Source organism: Oryzias melastigma, unplaced genomic scaffold, assembly GCF_002922805.2.
Source record: "Oryzias melastigma strain HK-1 unplaced genomic scaffold, ASM292280v2 sc00388, whole genome shotgun sequence".
NCBI lineage: Eukaryota > Metazoa > Chordata > Actinopteri > Beloniformes > Adrianichthyidae > Oryzias > Oryzias melastigma.
In genome coordinates, this window is record NW_023416985.1 from 50,769 (window position 1) to 61,986 (window position 11,218).

At 38.1% G+C, this 11,218-nt stretch overlaps 1 protein-coding gene across 1 annotated transcript; it reads right to left on the minus strand.

Annotated features, from left to right (window-relative positions):
• Positions 1-798: 798 nt before the first annotated feature.
• Positions 799-2,223, minus strand: LOC112138161 (immunoglobulin lambda-like polypeptide 5). Its single transcript, XM_024260735.2, has 3 exons — positions 2,136-2,223; positions 1,319-1,627; positions 799-1,251 (listed from the first exon to the last, which is right to left on the minus strand). The coding sequence occupies exons 1-3, from the start codon at positions 2,218-2,220 to the stop codon at positions 989-991; spliced, it is 657 nt and encodes a 218-aa protein (XP_024116503.2). The 5' UTR covers positions 2,221-2,223; the 3' UTR covers positions 799-988.
• Between the last annotated feature and the right edge of the window lie 8,995 nt (positions 2,224-11,218).

Genomic DNA, 11,218 nt, shown 5'->3' on the forward strand with positions numbered 1-11,218 from the left:
ATCAGGAGGTGATATCAGAGCTTGTCAAGGTTCAAATCTAAAACCTCCATTAACAAGCAGACAGAGGAAGACAAACAACAAGTCATTTTTGAAGGTGTTTCAGACTCAGAATGACCTCATGTTTTTAATAACTTCTTTTCCCGTTTTGAAAGTTCTGATTTTCTCCAGAACATCACAGCACTGAGATCCTCCCTTGTTCCACTGAATGACTTTGTGATGGATAAAAACCAGGTCACAGTTCTGTTCAAGAGAACCAGCATGAAGAAGGCAGACGGCACCAATGTGCTCTGTGTTCACTGAACTTCTGTGCTCACCAACTGGGAGGAGTCTTTCCCAAACTCTTTCAGATGTGTGCAAACAAATGTCAGATTCCCTCATGATGGAAAACATCAATAATACTAGACTCAATGTCTGAAACTAAAATCATGAGGACATTTGTCAGAATTACAACAGCAAACAATATATGTGTGTGTTGTGTTACTTTTTTATTGTTAAGCCACAGATAACGGTGTGAAGCTGCAGAACACAAACATCTGCAGGAAGTTTGATCGTCTTTCAGCAGCATTTCCTGTAATAAAAACCACTGAGAGCAGATTCATATCTGCTGCTGTTCACTCATCAACCTCTCTCTGCTCTCTGTCTTTATTCTGATTCATGGAAACTTTTATATTTTTATGTTCTTGAAAGAATAAAAAACATACAGATTTAAATTTCTTTACAGAGAAATAAGAAAATATTGCATCATCAATGCTTATATTTATGTTTATTTTAAGAAACACAGTTACATTGAAAGGAGATGGATCACTGTGTATAAAAATATTTAAAAGAAAAAGAAGAAATCAATGTAACATCTTCATAAAACATCTACTGACACAGTTTGATGAAGAATCTGTATCAAGTCATTAAGAACATTAGAGAGCTGTGATCAAAGTGATGAATGAGATGAAAGGATGAGATTTGATGGAGAGAAAAGAGGATCAGAAAACAGTCAGTCAGCATGTTTGGAGTTGGTGGATGCTCCCTTGTTTCTGAGGATCATCAGCAGAGAGAGTCCACAGCAGTACACCAGACTCTTCACTATCAGCACTGTGTACAGCAGGCAGAGCAGCTTCACCCTGCACTCAGACTGGAAGGACAGCTTCACCAGGTCCAGAGGAGGAACAGAGGCTGTTCCCTCTGCTAGAATGCTGGAAGATGCTGGATGGGATGTTAGAGCTGCTGTGGAACCTGCAGCTGGAAGTGCAGCAAACTCTGAAACAGAGAAAGAGTCGGAATGAAGCTGAATCTCTGTTGAACACAGTCACCAAGCCTTCATTACCTTGTTGTGTTTGGACCTCCACTGTTCCCCCCTCATGTTTGACGGAGCAGATGTATTTATAGGAGCTGTCCTCTTGCTGATGGATCAGCAGGATGGAGGCGCTGCGTCCAGACTCTCTGAGATCCAGCTGCTCTGTCCCAGTAGAAGGAAGGTTCTCTGGTTGTCCGTTGTTCTTCTGTCTTTTCCAGGAGAACTGGACCACAGGAGGAAACATGGCTGAGGCCAGACACAGCAGGGAGCTGCCCCTCTCCACAGGGACTCTGGATGCTGCTGGGTACACGCTCACCACGGGCTTCACTACGGACTCATCTGAAGGTTGACAGCAGCAACAAGCAGCACAGACACACACTCACACAGTTAAATATATATATATATATATATATATATATATATATATTTATCCTCCAGTAAACATTTTTAATTTATTTTATAATTGCTTTTTTCAATTAACTATTTTTCTCTTTAAATATATAATTTTCTTCAGTTTTGTTTAAAAACTTCAGTGAAGTTCAGTTGAAGTTCAGATCTGATCTTGTCCTCAGAAACCAGCAGATGTTCCAGAATTAGTGAGATCATCAAACTCTAAATATTTGTAACTTCACTCATATTTGCAGAAATCAAGAATCAGTTTAGTTGTTCAGTGAGATTTCAACATGTTTGCAGAAATGATTCAGCTTTTCTTCTGTAACAATGGCTGCTTGATGAATTCTCTGCTAATGATGAACAAACTAACATGTGAAGCTGAAGCAGCAGAAACTGACTTGAAACACATTTTCTACAATCAAACAGCTGAAGGAGCAGAAATGTTTCTTCTTACCCGATACAAACAGTCCAGTTCCAGATCCAAAGATGGGGTATGGATAGCCCCCTCGGGGTTTAGATCCAATCATAGATCCAATCATATCAAACAAACTGCCCTGACACAGTGAGAAAGTGTGCTACAAAAACCTGTGTGCTGTTCAAGTGTCATCTGAGTGAATCAGGATGATATTTCAGCTCCATGATGAGTTTCTCTAATGTTCAGATCAACATGACTGTCTCTGTCTGCAGTGGAGGAACTTGGTGAACTGCTGTGTGAAATGATGGAAGAAAATGACAAATATTCCTGCAGTTATTAGATAAAGATTCATGCAGGAAGTGACAGCATGAAAGAGGAAATGTAGAGTTGTGCACGTGTGCAATTATCCTGAAGTACATCAGTGTGTTTTCTTCTGATCCTCCTGAAACCACAGGAACATGAGAGAGCAGCACAGTTCTGCTGGGAGTCCAAACACAGACACATTCAGCATTTAGAGCGCTCACTTCCACTCTCAGAGTTTCTGTCTCAGTTCTGGTCTCTGCTGGTTTCATGCAGTCAAACAGAAGCAGAAAGATCTCTGCTCCTCTGAGAAAACCACACTTTGGGTTGGAATCACATTCTGTCTGAACAGAACATTCTCTGAACCAGAGCAGTTTGTGTTTCTGAAACAAGAGAAGCTGATTCAATGAAGACTGCAGATGTAGACGATGAAGAAGCTGATATCCACATTCACATTCTGGAAGGATCAGTTACTAAAAGATCAGGACAGAAACTCTTCTTCTCTGAGGATGTGAGGAGTCTCTGCAGTGAACTGAAGAAAAGAGAAACTTTTGGATGTTTAAATGAAGAACAACAGAAGTTAGAGATCTTCTTTTTGTCAACAACTATCTTCATCTGCTGGTTTGGTTTGAGCATCAGCCTTCAGGTGGAGATCCATTCAAATAGTATTAACCCATTGAATAGTTTCTTAAATGAACATTATTCATTTTTCATTGTTTTTTGGGGAGTTTAAAGTAACTGTTCATGTTCAGTTTTAAACCGTTTTATTAAAGATCATTGTCCTTATTTCATCTGTCAATGTTGTTTTCTGATTTTAAGAGTTTGTACCTTCAATAAATGAACTTCATCTTTCTGTTTAGATTGATCTATTTTTATAAAAGAAAAAAAGTGTTTTTTGGCTGAAGATGAAGGATACAATTATCAGTACCTTATAAGGATGTAACGATTCTTTGGAAATCATTAAAAAAAAAAAAAAACGATTCAAACTCGTCAATGATTATCTATGCAGGAAATTGAAAAAATCAATTAGACAGCTTTCCATGAAGGTGGACCTGTCAGTATAGGTGCTTACACACACCATCGTGAAGCTGACCCCCCACCTATATGAAACATAATAAGCAGAGCTGTTAGTGCTATATGTTTGTGCTGGTTTGTGCCGTTGGAATGATCATTTGTGCTGCTATGTGTCTGAGATAGAAAAGATTTTTTTTAAAGTTCATTCTTAGGTCACCATCCCTCCAGTTTGCTCTGGAATGAACCGGACCAATTTCCTTTTTTAGTGTCATGTTTTTGCAGATTTGTGACGTAGAAATGATCGTTTGTGTTGCTGCTGTTGAAGAGAGCACAATTTTCATTAGTGGAAATTACATTACGATCAATGATCAGTACGTCTCTTATTTAGGTATTAAGAATACTGTAAAATGTGGGCGGGGTTATCACCAGATGCCTTGACAAGAACTAATTACAAGTCAGGGACATTTTTAACATGCTAAATGAAACAAAAATACATATTTAACATCTGATCCTCATCTTGTGTTATTGCTGGAAAAAGTGTGTTTTAATGGAGCTTGTGTGTAAATGTAGCCTATGCATAAATTGTGAAAATAATATAAAAAAATAATAAAGTTCAGCAAGAGTATGATATGTACGTACGCAGGATATGTATTGTAGCGTGAAAGAGGTGAATATGAAGTATTCCATCCAAAAATTGGTTAAAAAGTAACTGGCTTGTGGCGGCCAAGCGTTCATAGCGACGTCGCTTTTTGATCCTTCGATGTCGGCTCTTCCTATCATTGTGAAGCAGAATTCACCAAGCGTTGGATTGTTCACCCACTAATAGGGAACGTGAGCTGGGTTTAGACCGTCGTGAGACAGGTTAGTATTATCCTACTGATGATGTGTTGTTGCAATTGTAATACCAGTTAGTATAAAAAGTAATCAATTAATAAGTCTCTCAACTTTAGGTCGTTCATACCCTTTGAATTGACTTTACCACAAAGAAGAAAATAATGATATCTGAACAACGACGTCCTTTTGAATATTTATTGAATAACATGAAGTTAAACAAGCAGAAATACTGGACGTAAAAGCATGGAAAGCAATTAACATATGTGGAACACAGAATATAGCTTCAACTAATGACTAGAATAGATAAATGAGAGGAAAAGAAAGATAAAATATTAAAGTGAGGAATGCCAAGTGTGTGGATCCATTAGGTGTGTGTTGTGCATAAAAATATGTTTCATTACTGACCTGAGCACAAGCTAATCTTTAAAAAGGAGGAATTAAAATTGGGCAAAGATGTTACGTTTGCAAAATCTTTATTGTAACCACCAGCAGTTGACTGTATGAGCTAAGTTCGACTTCTCACCAAGCGGTCTGGAGATCTGGGTCTGTTCGATCCGTCCAGGAAGGGTGGTTGATCCCGTTACTGGCTGGATGCTTCAGGATGGCCGTGGAGGCGAGATCTGCAGCCAGGTGTAGAAAGGAAGGAGGTTTCTCACCAGAAACCTGCAGGTTCTGCTGGTTCTGCTCTGTTCAGTCACTTAGCTTCTGGGGTGGTTGAACGATTTCTCTATTCCGTTCTGTGACCAAAACGTATAAGTTGCAAAGCTGGCCGGACAACGAAACTTATCAAATGGTGTAGCATTAAAAATCAGTTTCAAAATAAAAGCATCAAAAATTGTAAAAATGTTGGGATCAGTCTATGAAATAAACTGGAGACAAAAATGTTAAAAAAGAAGAAAGTGTGTGAAAAAAAAAAACATGATCTTTAGACTAGAAGAACTAAAGGTAAAGAGGGTTTGGTTTCTTCTAGAAAACTACCAAAAATGGGAATCTTGGAAGTCATGTTTAATCCATCTATATCCCTCTCTCTCTGGTGATGTTTCTCTTTCTTGTTCTGTTTCTGCTCTGTGCGCTAGGGTTTTGAATTTGAGATTCAGGGCCAGAATCGCCCAATCCGTGGGGATTTGAGGTGTTTTACGATTGGAGGTATTTTGCATGTCCCAATGAGGTCTGGATATGCAAATATTCCGGGCATAACTTTATTCTGGTCTCTGAATGCCTTCTTCCTTATTGCTGAATGAACAAGAAGGGGGGGTTCTATCAAACACAGTTTGGACAATCCTATATGTGTGTATGAATCCTATATGTGGCAAAATAAAACGCTTCCTAAATCTAGATAAACATAGAAAATTCACCAAGCTTTAATGGTTACACATGATTATTTCATGAATTTTAACCTCAAAGTAGTTGTGAATCTTCTTCTGTTAGGAATAAAAGTTTTATTATAGTCATTTAATAAACAGGGCATTTCTTCTGGAGCTGTGAAGAGATGTTTTACATGTTAGATCCAATTGACAAAAGTCCTGTCTTTTAAAACATGAGAAAAGTTACGAAGGGTCACATGTTTCACACAGAGGACTTTGAGAGTCTGTCATGGATTCCTGCAGACTCCGCAGAGGTCGACCTGCTGGAACCAAAAGATCCTTTGAAGGTGACAGGTCGAAACTAACCAGAGTTTGGAATGCATAATAGCTCGGTTTTCTGGCCAGGTTACCAAGAGATTAATGACCTAACATCCGAGTAGCAAATAGAAGTTTTAGCCAACTTTATTGCCCCTCTGCTGGGAGAGGAACTCTGTTATCTTAACTCCAAATAAAAGTTGGGTGACCAAAGGGTCAACACAGATTATCACAGTTGTTTCCAAGGGTGGAACGCTACAATTTTATACTGTTGTTTTTAATATTTGTTCTTAATTTGGTCAATTTTACATTTCCTTTTATCTCGTGTTATTGTAAAGCATTTTGGTATTCTGAATGGTGTTGTAGAACGCTACATAAAAAATGTTCTTTCATTTGTTTGTCAGAAATTACCTTAAATTTAACTTATTTTAGTGTTATTGCACATTTGTTCTAATTCTGCAGGTTTTAGGTCACAGTTCAACTTTTAAAGTTTAATATTATTTTATGAATTTCTCTCCTTAAGTCTAAAATTTTCAATTTTCATGTGAAGTGAACAAAATATTCTCTAGTACAGGGGTGAGCAAACTATGTTCTGGGGGGCCATAAAACTATTTGCCCACCAAACGGGAATAAGTTATTTTAATAATCCTTGTTAATCAGCGTCTCCTCATAGATGGTGCACTAAAAATACAATAACTTTAGTTTAGCTGCAGAAAGTTATTTCTGCGTTTATGTGGTTTTGGAAAATGTGTTTTTCTGAGGTTTATGTGTGTTTTCCAAGTCAGACAGATATTTCTTATTTGTTCCAACACTGCATGAATGCTCTAAGTTTGTGTTTGACCCTGAGGGACATCAACCCATTGGTGAAACTGACACTAAAATTAGAACAAAAGTCAAAGTTTTGAGATAAAACTCAAAATGTTCTGTTTTCAAATATACATATTTATGTTTAATCAACATTAAAGCATGTTTTCATTTAGATTCTGTTATTTATTTCTCTTATGAGATAAATTACCAAAAAACAGCAAAAATGTTTTACTGACAGATGATAAAACAATCAATGTTTCACATGACTCATTTTCATTTTTCACGATCCACGTAACGAGCAGACCACCGCAAACGCCGCTGCAATGTGAGCGGAGCCGGAGCGCTTTGCCCGATCTGCTGCTGAAAGTAATGTGAAATGTTGATTGTTTTATTATCTCTCAGGATAAACATTTTTGGTGGGTTTTTTTTTGGCAAAGGTGTTTAAGAAATATAGCTGTTCATTACTGAATGTGTGACGAATGTCGAATATGAAACTAGCTTAACCTGCTGACACTAGTGTCACAAGAGGAGAAAAGATACTTCGTGTGTATTTGCTGCATCTCCTGGTATCAGCAATTCAAAAATTACGCATGTTTAAACCGCAGCTGACTTTGTCAAAACATGAAACGGTCAAAAGCTTCACCGCACGATGCATCCCTCATCGCAGCATGTAAACACAAGAGAAGAGATAACGTTACAATTGATCAGCNGATATTCAAAAATTACCTGTGTTTAAACCACAGCTGACTTTGTCAGAACATGAAACAGGCAAAAGCTCCACCACGCGATGCATCCCTCATCGCAGCATGTAAACACAAGCACGTGAAGAGATAACGTTACAATTGATCAGCACTGATCTGGCAGAAATAGGCGTAAATAAAGAATTATGATGTGAACTTTTAGCACAAATTGGCATAAATTATGATGTGAACTTTTAAGATTGTTCATAGCTTCGCCACCTGCCGCAGCTGAATTGAGAAAGTAGCTAAAAACAGTAGCTAAAAATGCTACTAAATGTTATGTTTATTAAGGTCATCCTCCAATCCCTCAATTTTATCAGGCACCGGAGTTGTTATGTCGCCTCTTTTAAGACATGACAGCTGGTGTTCCCACATTTATATGTAGTTATAGATCCAAAACAAAAGGAATTGCGCTGTCGGCTCTACAGTTGTAATGTAAATAAATGCGAGTTCAGGCGTCTACCGGAAGTATAACCCATAATTCACGCAAAGGCTCATGGGGGTAGGAATAAGGTGGATATACTTTCGTTTTTAGCAACACGTTGTGTTCTGCGTCCTGATTGGCTGTGGAACTTTTTAAAATATCTCATTCATGCCGTGTTTCTTGTCTGAGACGCTGTACGTAGTGCTGGGTGGATCAATCCAAAATATCGACCCAGCTGAGTCGCTGCCTCACCACTCTGGTTAGTCCTGTGATATCTCAGGAGCTGATCCCCGTGCATGCATGCAGGAGGAATGAATTGTTCACCCTATTTCCACTCTATTTAAAGCTGAGTTGTTTTTGGCCCATTACTGTTTGTTATTGTTCTATTTAGAGGCTAAGAAGTTACACTTTATTTACAGTTCTACCTGTTGTTTTTTTAAGTTGTTAAACATTTTGATTTATTTTTGTATCATAGTTGAGTGCAGACCTTCGCACTGCAGCAGTCGCTCAAGTTGCACCGCAGGACTTCAGATCGCGCCCTCACCATTGATTAACATTGGAGCTGGCCGCCTCTGCCGCACGAATCGCGTTTGGTGTGAGAGCACCTTTGATCCTGTAATCCTACTTTACAGATTTCACCTTTGAGGTTCTTCATGGAACGTATCCCTGCCATAAATGAGGGAACACTGTACACAGACGGCGTTAAAAACAGGTGCTGTTTTGGAGAGGAAATGACATCACCAATGGCCACCATGTCCTGATGGCAAAAGAGCTCAAAGCCCCGCCCTCACATAAAATTTGGCTTGCCAGCAAAAATAAATAATAATAATAATAATAATAATAATAATAATGGAGGACTGAAAACGAAGAGGGAAAGACACAAAAAACAAAAGTTGAAAATACAAATAAATATGATTTTTCATTAAGTAACAGTTTAAGGTTTCAAGTTTTTTTAACGTAAAATTCAAATTTGCTATTTTATTTTTGATAATTCCCTGAAGGTTTGAATGTGTACATTTGAGTTTAAAAGTTTTCAGATTTTCTTTTCTTTTTTGCATTGCCTGTTGTCAAAGTATTATTTTGTGCATAAGAGCAAACATTTCATTTTGACAGTCATCTACAGAAGCGCAGAGCTACCACAGGTGGAAATACAAAAATAAATAAAAAAACTGCATATCATGTTCATAACGTGAAAAGTTAATTGTTCTAACAATATAACTTTCTTGTTTGTACTATATAATATCAAGTCTTTACAATGTAATTTCAAATTTTAAGCAATATATGTGTTTTTATCATGTTAAAACAAAAACGTTTCTTGTTTATACAATAAAAATATGACATTATTTAAACACTAAAGTTTATTGTACAAACTTGAAAATGATATTGTTCAAACTTAAAAACGATATTGTTTGAACAATAAAGTGTAATTCTTCTTTTGAAACAAAGTTGATGACGGCAGATTAGCTACTGAGAAAATGTCTCTTGTCACTGAATCCTGGATGGTGTCTCCGTCCTCTTTTCAGGTCAACATGAAATTTGGTCCAAGATTAACATACGTGCTTTTCTGTCTGATCCAAACTTAATCAGCTCAGATAAATTAGACATTTTCCTTAGCTGGTAATCTGCCGTCATGAAATTTGTTTCAAAACAGAAATAATGCTTTATTGTTTAAACAAAATAGTTTCACGTTTGTAAAATAGTCGTTATTGTTTGAACAATGTAATATTTTTATCATAAGAGAATGAAAGCTTTTTGTTATAACATGATAATCATATATATGGCTTAAACAAGAAAATTATACTGTAAGAACTTGATATTATGTTGTACAAACAAGAAAGTTATACTGTCAGAAGAATAATAAACTTTTCATACTATAACGTGACATGCAGTTCTTTTTTAAAATTCACTGGTAGAAGCTTTGTGCTTCCGTAGTAATCTTACTCCATAGTTTCATACACAAAAACATCAGTTTACCTGAGCACGACACCTCCAGTCTGATCTCTTTCTCTGTATCTAAATCATAGATACAGAAATAGTGAGGTAACTTCATACATGGGGGGCTGAGCTTCCAAACTTTTCTGATTGCAGAATTGTTTGTGACTTCTTGGAACACAGCAAAACCACAATCCAGTAGACCACACACTGAAGTTGCTTCTTCATAGTTCCAGTTTATCTCTGATTCATCTAGATAAACTGGTCTCCCTTCTTGGTGGTAGAACATTTCCAGAACCCCGGCACAGCGGCTGTTTGTTCCCACCAACCTGAAAGGGACTGGAGGAAAACAGAAAGTGAGGTAAAAATAAAGAAGTCATTCTGTTAACAGCACTAAAACTAAAGCTTCTCCTCTACCTGAACAGGTGAGCTCAACAGCTTTACCAGAAGAACAGAACTTCTGAGATGAACTGCTACTTTTACAGTCGAGTAGAGCAGACTCATGACCTTCACAGAGGAACTCTCTGCTCCACTCTGGAGCCTCTGTTTCTCCATAGAGCGCCCCCTGGAGGACTGAAGGAGCCCCACAGTCCAGCTCCCTACAGACCACCTCTGCATCCTGCTGGTCAAAGTCATCTTCACACACTATGGACCAGGAGTTGTTAGACTTCACCTCCAGAATGCCTAAACATATATCTTGTCCGTTCACCAGCCTGATGGAGTCTGTGGATCCAGAGGAGAAGATCAAGATCAAGATTTTAAAAATGTCTTCTGAAGTCTTTTGCTAACACCTCATGGTGTTTCTGTGTGGAGATGTTGTTCTTCTAAACAGTTAAACACTGAAGAGAAAACAGTTGTTACCTGAGCAGGTGATGTTTATCTGGACAGATTGTGACCTATTGTCCACGTCTACACATTTCCCCACAAAGATCTACTCTTCATGTAGTCTAGTTTGATCTTCCACACAGATTTTTGTTCATCTGTTTCAGAAACAACTTAAACCACAGTTCAGCTGATGACAAACTATCTGTATTGACTCCATGACACATTCAGAATACAAGCCAACCGGTCGCCATTCTTGGTGATGCTTCAATTGAAATTAATCAGAACAAAGACTGGTTCATCCAATCTAGATCACCTGATCAGGATCTGAACAAGCTCGAGTGAAATGAGAGAAGAAATCTATAAATAAAAAAAGACAAAAATAAATCTTTTCCTCTACCTGAACAGGTGATCTCCACAGCTTTACCAGGAGGACAGGTCCATCTTGCGAGCTGTGAACTTCTACATTTCAGGAGAGCAGGTTCATGACCTTCACAGAGGAACTCTCTGCTCCACTCTGGAGCCTCTGTTTCTCCATAGAGCGCCCCCTGGAGGACTGAAGGAGCCACACATCCCAGCTCCCTATAGACCACCTCTGCATCCTGCTGGTCAAAGTCATCTTCACACACT

Excerpts from the sequence above, each read along its gene's own strand:
- LOC112138161 (XM_024260735.2), bottom strand. The coding sequence starts at position 2,220 with ATGATTGGATCTATGATTGGATCTAAACCCCGAGGGGGCTATCCATAC. Across the intron at positions 1,628-2,135 it reads AACTGGACTGTTTGTATCGG|ATGAGTCCGTAGTGAAGCCC; the intron begins GTAAGAAGAAAC and ends GTCAACCTTCAG. Across the intron at positions 1,252-1,318 it reads GGAGGTCCAAACACAACAAG|AGTTTGCTGCACTTCCAGCT; the intron begins GTAATGAAGGCT and ends TCTCTGTTTCAG.